Consider the following 11,232-nt stretch of genomic DNA (forward strand, 5'->3'; position numbering starts at 1 on the left):
CCCACCTCCCCTCCCCCAAGCAGCCCATTTTACCCCAGGGTGGCTAGGAGGCAAAAGTTGGTACAGAGCCAGAACGTGTCCACATGCCGGTGGGCCATAGCTCCATACCCCTGGGGCCTCTTCCTGCTCCGATACACACACACACATATATATATGTGTGTGTATGTGTATGTATAAACATATAAAAGTGAATACATATGGATATATATGTATATGTATATACACATCTCTCTCTCTCTCTCTCTCGCTCTCTCTCTCTCTCTCTCTCTCTCTCTCTCTCTCTCTATATATATATAAGATTATATATATATATAATATATATATATATATATATATATATATTGTGTATATATATATATATATATATATATATATATATATATATATATATATATATATATATATATATATATACAAACAACTCTGTCTATCTCGATTCTGTGGGGACTGGACTTATAAAATCGACATAGACAGAACATCCACATAGACAGAGGCAAGCTTAGGAGTTGTGGCAGCTATTACTGGATGCAGTGATCAATGAATAACCATAACAACTATATTGATTAGATGATATATATATATATATATTCAAGGCTTTATTTACATTGAATTGGCATACAATATAGTGACCTAGAACTTAGAAAAAAAATATTTTAGTTGTTACAAAAGTTTTTGGATTACTTGAAGACTGCAAAACATAATTGCGGCAATATTGCGGTAATAATGTCACTTTTGTGAGGAAAAGTCAGCTGTTGTTTTCTGTTTCTTATTGTTCATGGACTTGACTCTTGTTCTTCTGGCTATTCTCTGGATGTGTTGGAACTCGTCAGACATGTCTGGATGGGTTTCCAGGAACAGCTGGATGTCCTTAAGATGTGATAAGATGGTTTCACAACTTGGTGGCTGGGGTTGGGGGTGATGCCCTCTTCCTCTCCGTCCTGGATGTCCCCGGGGGCCAATGTGCTTGGACATCACATCTTTAAAGATGTCGTCCTCAGTTTCCTTAGTCACTGCTATCAGGTCCTGGTCAGCACTGAGGTAGTCATCCAGTGTGCTTTCTACTTCCATGTACTGGCTGGCTTGCTGGAATAAGCTGGCAAGTGGAATGCCATCCTCATACATTGCCAGCTGAGATAGGGGAATGTCATCCTTGGGGTCATCCTGGGGCACAAACTTTGTTTTTTTGAAGCAGTTTACAATGGTCTTAACTGTACATTGATGTTTGGGAGTGAGGTAGTGGTGTCAGCAGAGTCCATTACCTTGATCTCTCTCAGCAACAACTCCTTTCTGAAGTGCATATTTAGATTTTGGATGATGCCAAGGTCAAGTGGTTGGGTTTTGCTAGTGGTGTTTGGTGGAAGAAAGAACAGGGTGATGTTGGTGAGGCCTGGAACTTGACCTAGGTGGGCTGGGCAGTTGTCTAGGACGAGGGCCACCTTCTTGTCCTCCCTCCTATCCAATTTCTTGGACCACTGAGTGAAGAGGTTGGAGGTCATCCAGGCCTTGTTGTTGGCATGGTAATCCAGTGGGATGTTTTTCACATTTTTGAAGCATCTGGGTGTCCACACCCTACCCACCACCAGAAGCTCCATCTTATCTGAACCATCTATATTGGCGCAGGCCATGAATGTGAGCCTACCCTTGGGTCTCTTACCCCCATGACAGGTGTCCCCTTTCAGGACCAAGGACTTGTTCGGCAGCAGCTTGTAGAAGAGGGCACTTTCATCACAATTGTAGATCTGCTTCAAATTTTCAGGCAATGTTGTTGTCTGCCAATTGTCAACCACCCCTGGTCCACTGCTGCTGCTTTCCCACTGATGACTTTGGATTAGATGTTATATCTGGCTTTCCAAGATGTAAGCCACCCTGCACTGAATGACATGTCTGTGATCCCTATCCTATCAGCTATACAATGTGCCTTTTGTTGTAGAGTGGTAGATTTTAAGCCCTTTTGTCAAAGAACCACCTGTGAAGCTGCTCATTTAAGGGTGCATGCTTAACCCCCTCTGTTTTTTCTGCACTGACCCCCCTCAAAGTCGGCCTTGATTTTGTCCTTGTTTTTTAACCAACCAGACTGGGGGGCACATCAAATTCCTATGCCACATCTTTATTTTTTTTGTCTCCCTTTTCAACAGCTAGAATGGCTGAGTACTTAATATCTAAAGTTCTGCATTCTGATTTTCTTTTTTGCAGCAAGTGTTGGGGTCCTTGGGGTGACAGGGGTGGGTGTCCCGGGGGTAATGGTACCAAAGATTGTGGGTGTGTGGGGGGGAGTCCATAATCTCTGAAAAAAAAAAAAAAAAAATGTTTAGGCTGGAAAAATAAAATTTGGTGGCTCAACCAGCACAATATGACTTCACAATGTAAAAAGGCCATAGCAAATCGGTTTACATTACGAATCAACCAGCTTAATTCAAAATGTGCTGTATACGACCCAGTCTAAACGCCATGCGTTTCCATACATTTCAATGAGAGAGCTGTTTTAGCGGAATTTAAAAGGGCCAATGTAAAACTTCGTAAACCTTGGGTTAACTTAAATGCCCACGTCCAGCAATATCCTAACTGGCATGTAAAAGATGGCTCGAACACAACCTTGTCCTTGCTGCTCCAGCGACGCCACAGTATAGGGTAATCCAGGGGGGTGCACTCGAACACCGAGTCCAGAGACAACTCCTTTACGGGTTAATTTTACAGGGGTATTTATACAGCTGGGCCATGTCACTGTGGCAACAGTTATTTAAACAGTAGTCATATAAGTAATTAATTAAGAACATTTCATTAGACAAAGAGAAGTTCATTAACAATAAATACCAATAAAAAGATAAGGTAAACAGCCGAAAAAACTAATAAAAGATACATTAGAAACAGATGAAAAGTATTAAAACCACCGGAAGTAAAACTCAGAAAAACAATTAGTAAAACAAAACTAGAAAAGGGTAAAATTAGTAAAAATACAAAAAATATCACCAGTGTCCTCACTGAGCCTTCAATGCTTGATAGGATAAATAATTTAAGTGGTGACGTGGCAGGGCGTAAAAATAAAAACGAAAATATTCAAAGTTGTAAAAGTAAGAGATTAATGATAAAAATCCTAATTAATCATCATCATCATCATCATCATCATCATCATCATCATCATCATCATAATAATAATAATAATAATAACAATAACAATAATACAATAATAACAGCAATGATAATAGTAATAGTAATAATAATAATAATAATAATAATAATAAAAATAATGATGATAAATTTCTATCAAAATTCTCATTATTTCATTTTTATCACCATGATTGTCATGATTAATACAATTATGATAATTATTATCATTATTACCCTAATAGTTACCAAACTCATCATTGAAATGAAAAAAACGTCATTTTATTTCATTACTGTTATTATCATCATTATTATCATCATTATCATCATTACCATCATCATTATTGCAATAATTATCATCATTATTGCAATAATTATCATTATCATCATCGTTATTATCATTATTATTGTAATTATTGCCGCCATATATATTTTTTGATGACTATACTAATAATAGAAGTAATAATAACATTAGAAATAATAAAAATAATAACAATAACAAAAATCTAATCATCATTTTTATCATTATTATCATTATTATTGCAATTATTGCAGTTATAATATATATTTTTGCTATTATGATAATAATAACAGCAGCAATAATAATACTAACAATAATACTAACAATAATAACGATTTTATAGTAATTATTTATATCATTATTTTAATATCGTTATTATTGTAATTATTATAAGTTTTTTTGCAATCATACTACTAATAAAAATAATAATGATGATAATAATAACAATATTAATAATGATGACAATATTATAATAATAATAATAATGAATAATTATTATTATCATTATTATCATCATTATTGTTATTATTACAGTTATAATATATATTTTTGCAATAATACTAATAGTAATAATAATAATAACAACAACAACAACAACAACAATATAATAGTAATAATGATAATAATAATAATAATAATAATAATAATAATAATAATAATAATAATAAATAATAATAATAATAATAATAATAATAATAATAATAATAATAATAATAATAATAATAATAATAATAATAATAATAATCTTCAAATGTTATCAAAATTCTCTTTATTCTGACTTTTATCATCATTATTGTCATGATTAATACGATTCTGGTAATTATTATCATTATTAACCTAATAATTACCAAAATCATCAAAGTAATCGAAAAAACTTCATTTTGGAGTATACTCTGAAAGGCTGTATTTCGCTAGATTTTGCCGCTTTTTCGACTTCTGGATTTTTTTTCTTTTACCTTTTTATATATATGGACACAATTTCTGGTGATAATGATGATGATAACGATAATAATGATGATAATCATGATAATAATGATGATAACAACAGGAATTGTGTCCATATATAATAAAAAAGGTAAAAGAAAAAAAATCCCAAAGTCGAAAAAGCATCAAAATCTAGCGAAATATAGCCTTTTGAGAGTATACTCCAAAATGACGTTATTTTTCGATTTCTTTGATGATTTTGGAAATTATTAGGGTAATAATGATAATAATTACCAGAATCGTATTAATCATGACAATAATGATGATAAAAGTCAGAATAAAGATAATTTTGATAGCATTTGAAGATTATTATTATTTTTATTATTATTATTGTATCATTCTCTCCAGTCCTTTGATGTTCTTCTGGGTCCTCTTTGTCTTGTCTCAGCTACTTCCCGCAGCTTAGAAACATAGAACTTTCCGCAATATGTGAGCTGTTCCAAGGATGGCCGACAACTGGGCACTTCCAACGATGTCAGGTATGTCTAACTTCCCATGCCAGGTTTTTGCATTCTTTGAGATTGTTCCGAGTGCACCGATCACGACTGGTATCACTGTCACTTTCGATGCTCTATGGATTTTCTTAATTTCGAATGCTAGTTCTTGATATTTAGCCACTTTCTCTTCCTCAGTATTGATGATGTTCTGGTCCGCTGGTACAGCTATGTCAATTATTGTCCACTCCTGTGTGTCTTTCCTTAGTAGAGTAATATCCGGTCGATTATGATTCAGCTTCTTATCTGTGTAAACAGTCATGTCCTAGGTAATTCGAACATCTCTGTTCTCTGCGACTGCCAATGGCTGATGGTCATACCACTTGTCGGTACATTCTATCCCCTACTTTCTGCAAATCTCCCAGTGCACCCGCAGGGCCACCTTGTCATGGCGTTTTCTGTACTCTCCCTGGGCAAGCTTCCTGCATCCACTGATAATATGTCTTACAGTTTCAGGAGAGTCTCCACACACTCTACACAGAGGTGTTACTGAAGTCTTATCTATGCTGTGCTTGATCGAGTTTGTTCTTTAAAGCTTGTTCTTGAGCAGCTAAGATCAGACCTACTGTCTCCTTTTTCAAAAAACCATTCCTAAGCCATCTCCAGGAATCTTCTCCAGCTACATCTGCTGTTTGTCGCACAAACTCTCCATGCAGGTCTTTCTCCTTCCAGTTCCTGATTTTCTCCTCCTGTCTCCTCTTCTGGTAATCCTCGAGGTTCTCTTCTTCATCTAACACCTTCTCCTTTAAAGCAGCTTGAAGCATCCACTCTGTGGTCTCTCTGAGATAGCCATGCAAGGACTTACTCTCCTTGTTTACACACTCCTCAATGCTTATCAACCCTCTTCCTCCTTCCTTCCTTGGCAGGTACAGTCTCGCAACATTACTTCTGGTGTGCATACAACCATTCATTGCCACAATTTTCCTAGTTCTTCTATCCATGCTGACCAGCTCTTCCACTGTCTAATCCACAATACCTGCACTGTAACGTAGTACACTCACGGCCCATGCGTTGATGCCACTGATCATATTTCCTCCATTCAGTTTGGATCTGCATAGCTTCTTTACTCTTCTCACATACTCTGATGTTATCTTGCCTTTCATCTTGGTATTAAGAGTCTTATCCAACTGCAGGATGCCAAGATATTTATAACCTTCCTCTTCAACTTCTCTGATATGCTGATCGTCTGGTAAGTCTACTCCACTGCTGCCGACCTGTCTTCCTCTTTTCATTTCTAGGACCGCACACTTGTCTAGCCCAAACGACATCCTGATATCTTATGAGAAAATCCTTACTGCTTGTACGAGTGAGTCCAGTTGGTCTTTGTTGGCTCCATACAATTTCAGATCGTCCATGAACAGTAGATGGTTGACAGGCTTCATTTCCTTTGCAAATCTGTATCCAGCTCTCATCTTTCGTAGCACTAGCGTTAGTGGCAGCATAATTAGAACAAACAGCAATGGCGATAGGAAGTCTCCTTGAAAAATTCCTCTTCTGATGTCCACTTGTCCAAGATTTGTTCCTTCAAATGTTAATACTGTCTTCCAGTTCACCATGCTATTGCTGATTACCGTAATCATGTTCTTGGCTACACCAACCATCTCCAGGCATTTAAGTATCCATGAATGTGGCGCCATGTCATATGCTTTCTTGTAGTCTATCCAAGCCATTGACAAGTTCGTCAACCTTCTCCAGCAGTTCTTTAGAATTGCCTTGTCTACAAGCAACTGATCTTTCGTTCCTCGCAATCCTTTCCTGCAACCTTTCTGCTCATCTGCTAGTAGTCCATTCCCCTCCAGGTGCTGGTACAGTTTCTCACCCATGATTCCAGTCAGTATCTTCCACATTATGGGTAGGCAGGCGATAGGACGGTAGTTGTTAGCTTGGGTGCCCTTCGTTGGGTCTTTCTGAATGAGCACTGTCCTTCCTTTGACCATCCACTCTGGTACATTTCCTTGGCGCACACAGTCTTGCAGGTGTAGTTGCAATCTAGGGTGTAATCCTGGTAGCTTCTTAAACCAGTAGCCCTGGACTAAGTCAGGGCCAGCTGCCTTCCAATTTGCCATCTTACTCACTCCCGTTCTAATATCCTCCATGGTGATGTTGATATCTTCTTGCACCTCTATTGCGCTGAACTCCTGCTCAACTTGCTCTAGCCAAGAAGCCTGCTCATTGTGAATGACCTCTTCTGACCATATCTTTCTCCAGAAAGTAGTTGCTTCAATTGGGTCAAGTTGTTCTTTCCCTCCTCTATTCTTTCCATCCAGAGTCTCATAGAAAAGTTTCTGGTTAGTCTGAAACTATTGATTTTGTTTGAACTGTTGGCATCTCTCATCATATCTCTTGATCTTAATTGCACCAGCCTTAATCTTCTGCTTCAACATGTCTGAAACGTACAAAGTGCCATTCTTCTCAAGGTGGTATTTTCTATTCAATCGTTCTCTTTCTCTTTGTTTCAATCTCATGTTCCCTCTTCGGATTGCTTCGATCTTGCTGAGATCCTTTCTCCATGTTTCAATACTCTGTTTAATCCTCCTCTTCCAGAATGGTTCTTCGGTCCTCCTTTCTTTCCTCTTCTTTAATATTCCCATTCTTTCTGTGGTAACATATGCCACTGCGTACATTAAAGAATTCAGTTCTGTAATGTTGTGAGTTTCAATCCTCTTGGTGGCTTCATTGACATTTCCAACCTCTGTTCTCAGTTTTGCTCTATCACACAGTCTCAATGATGGTAATCCTGTTCTCTCTTCTAGAGGCATCACTTCTAGGATCCTGTCACGAAGAGCACTTAGCTCTGGGCTGATCTCTTCTTGTAAGCTCTAGATCAGGGGGTACAATAGGATCCTCTTCAGCTGGAGTATTGTTTTGGTCCCTGCTGTCTTCCTGGGTCTCAAGTGTTCTGTTTCTATTTGATGCATCTGTAGAATTATGGTCAGTCTCCTGATGTTCATTTCTTACTCTTAGAGTTATTTCCTCTTGTTCCACATTCTCTAGCCACTTCTTGATCTTAATCTGTCATACTTGATCAGCCAGTCTCTGTTCACTAACTTCATTTAGCTCTGCGTTGGTGTTTCGAGCTATCCACAAATCAAGTCTGGTTCACTTCTAATGTAACATTCAAACAACCGTTTGTTGTCCTCCTTCGACCATCCTAATTTCTTCTGTCGTTGCCCAGCAGTAACGGGATGACGACCGGGCCTGCGCTGCTGATCCACAGGACACCTGCCGGACGCGAGACCTTCACTCAAAGATCCAGTATCGTTGACGTCGTTGGTGTTCATTTCAATATTTGACATTCTCTCGTAAGGTGAGGTGTGTGTTTTAAGGTTTCCACCAACCAGTAGTTTTATCGTGCCACCATCACTAGGGAGGTTGCCAGCCAAGGCTTAAGAGTCCCCCCTACCCATGAGACAGACTAGCCCCACCGGACGCCAACCCGGTACTTCATGGTCTCGGGGATAATTAGATCTGCTAATTAAAATCAAACACCGGGTCACTACCAGCGACCTAGGGTGCTTGAAGTTTGAGGCAATGGAACACCAACAAAAAAACATGCACATAACTTTTGCAGCAGGTTTCCCGAGTGCATAGCAAAGCAGTACATTACCTCATCATACTCTTCCCTTGTCCATTTAAGTCTTATTTTCTTTTGATTGTTAGTACAAAAATGGTTGAACCGTAGGGCCAGGGGTGGGAGCTATCCCGTCCTAGTGACCTGGCGGATTTTACCTAATGGAAGAGGTAGACTCAGTTCTGCCCTGGGGGATGCGCCCCTTGTTGATCCGTGTGACGGGCGACGCTTTATCGCCCACTTCCTACTCTTACTTGAGAGGCAGGATGCATTTTAGCCCCACTGCCAAGAAGTTGGATATCCCTCGCTAACCACCATGTCCAGGTCCCCGCGGGCACGGTGTTTGACGAACCACTTTGCGCCCTGTGGACATCATGCAGCCTACCAAGTCTTTAAACAGGGGCGGTTGAGCAGTAATCCCTCCCCAGGGGAGTAGTTCTTTAGGCAATCATTGCTGATGTCATATGACATTAATATGACATCAATATGACTGACATTTCTGCAATGCAATTTTTATTATTATTATTATTATTATTATTATTATCATTATTGTTATTATTATCACTATTACTATTATTATTATTATTATTATTATTATTATTATTATTACTTTTATTACTAGTATTATTGCTAAAAAATATATTATAACTGTAATAATAATAATAATTAGTATAATAATAATATTAATAGTTGTTATAATATCGCTATTAATATTATTATTGTTATTATTATCATTATTATTATTTTTAATAGTAGTATAATTGCAAAAATAATTATTATAATAGTAATAATTACAGTAATAACGATATTAATTAAAATAATGATAAAAATAATTATTATAACATCGTTATTATTGTTATTATTATTGTTATTACTATTATTATTATCGTTGTTATTAGTATAATTGCAAAAATATATATAATAACTGCAATAATTGCAATAATAATGATAATAATTGCAATAATGATTATAATAATTGCAATAATGATGATAATAATTGTAATAATAATGAAGATGATAACGATAATAATGATGATAACAACAGGAATTGTGTCCATATATAATTAAAAAAAAAGGGTAAAAGAAAAAAAATCCCAAAAGTCGAAAAAGCGGCAAAATCTAGCGAAATATAACCTTTTGAGAGTTTACTCCAAAATGATGTGTTTTCGATTTCTTTGATGATTTTGGCAATTATTGGGTTATAAATGATAATAATTACCAGAATCGTATTAATCATGACAATAATGATTATAAAAGTCAGAATAAAGAGAATTTTCATAACATTTGAAGATTATTAATATTATTATTATTATAATTATTATTATTATTATTATTATTATTATTATTATTATCATTACTATTATTATTATCATTATTACTATTACTATTATTATTATTATTATTATTATTATTATTATTATTGTTATTATTATTATTATTACATTTATTAGTAGTATTATTGCAAAAATAATTATTATAACAGTAATAATTACAGTAATAACGATATAAATTAAAATAATTATATAAATAATTATTACAATATCGTTATTACTGTTATTATTGTTGTTATTACTATCATTATTGTTATTGTTGTTAGTATAGTTGCAAAAATATAAATTATAACTGCAATAATTGCAATAATAATGATAATAATTGCAATAATGATGATAGTGATGATGATAATGATGATAATGAGGATGATAACGATAATAATAATGATAATCATGATAATAATGATGATAACAACAGGAATTGTGTCCATATATAATAAAAAAGGTAAAAGAAAAAAATTCCCAAAAGTCGAAAAAGCGGCAAAATCTAGCGAAATATAACCTTTTGAGAGTATACTCCAAAATGACGTGTTTTCGATTTCTTTGATGATTTTGGCAATTATTAGGGTAATAATGATAATAATTACCAGAATCGTATTAATCATGACAATAATGATGATAAAAGTCAGAATGAAGAGAATTTTGATAACATTTGAAGATTATTAATATTATTATTATTATTATTATTATTATTATTATTATTATTATTATTATTATTATTACTATTATTATTATTATTATTATTATTATTATTATTATTATTATTATTATTATTATTATTATTATTATTATTATTATTACATTTATTATTAGTATTATTGCCAAAAAATATATTATAACTGTAATAATAATAATAGGAAGTATAATAATAATATTAATAGTCGTTATAATAACGATATTAATTAAAATAATGATATAAATAATTATTATAATATCGTTATTATTGTTATTATTGTTGTTATTACTATCATTATTGTTGTTGTTATTAGTATAGTTGCAAAAATATATATTATAACTGCAATAATTACAGTAATGATGATAATGATGATGATAATGATGATAATGAGGATGATAACGATAATAATAATGATAATCATGATAATAATGATGATAACAACAGGAATTGTTTATAGTTAAAAAAAAGGTAAAAGAAAAAAAATCCCAAAAGTCGAAAAAGCGGCAAAATCTAGCGAAATATAACCTTTTGAGAGTATACTCCAAAATGACGTGTTTTCGATTTCTTTGATGATTTTGGCAATTATTAGGGTAATAATGATAATAATTACCAGAATCGTATTAATCATGACAATAATGATGATAAAAGTCAGAATAAAGAGAATTTTGATAACATTTGAAGATTATTAATATTGTTATTATTATTATTATTATTATTATTATTATTATTACTATTATTATTATTATTATTATTACTATTATTACTATTATTAT

General features: G+C 34.3%; 2 protein-coding genes across 2 annotated transcripts; both read right to left on the minus strand.

Moving 5' to 3' along the window:
- Positions 1 to 726: 726 nt before the first annotated feature.
- LOC119571677 (tigger transposable element-derived protein 6-like) lies at positions 727 to 2,105 on the minus strand. The gene is made up of 3 exons (XM_037918868.1): positions 2,071 to 2,105; positions 1,260 to 1,821; positions 727 to 1,161 (listed from the first exon to the last, which is right to left on the minus strand). The coding sequence occupies exons 1-3, from the start codon at positions 2,103 to 2,105 to the stop codon at positions 727 to 729; spliced, it is 1,032 nt and encodes a 343-aa protein (XP_037774796.1).
- A 2,684-nt stretch (positions 2,106 to 4,789) lies between these two features.
- Positions 4,790 to 5,143, minus strand: LOC119571678. Its single transcript, XM_037918870.1, has one exon. The coding sequence runs from the start codon at positions 5,141 to 5,143 to the stop codon at positions 4,790 to 4,792; it is 354 nt and encodes a 117-aa protein (XP_037774798.1).
- Positions 5,144 to 11,232: the final 6,089 nt, after the last annotated feature.

This window comes from Penaeus monodon, unplaced genomic scaffold, assembly GCF_015228065.2.
Source record: "Penaeus monodon isolate SGIC_2016 unplaced genomic scaffold, NSTDA_Pmon_1 PmonScaffold_744, whole genome shotgun sequence".
NCBI classification, from domain to species: Eukaryota; Metazoa; Arthropoda; class Malacostraca; order Decapoda; family Penaeidae; genus Penaeus; species Penaeus monodon.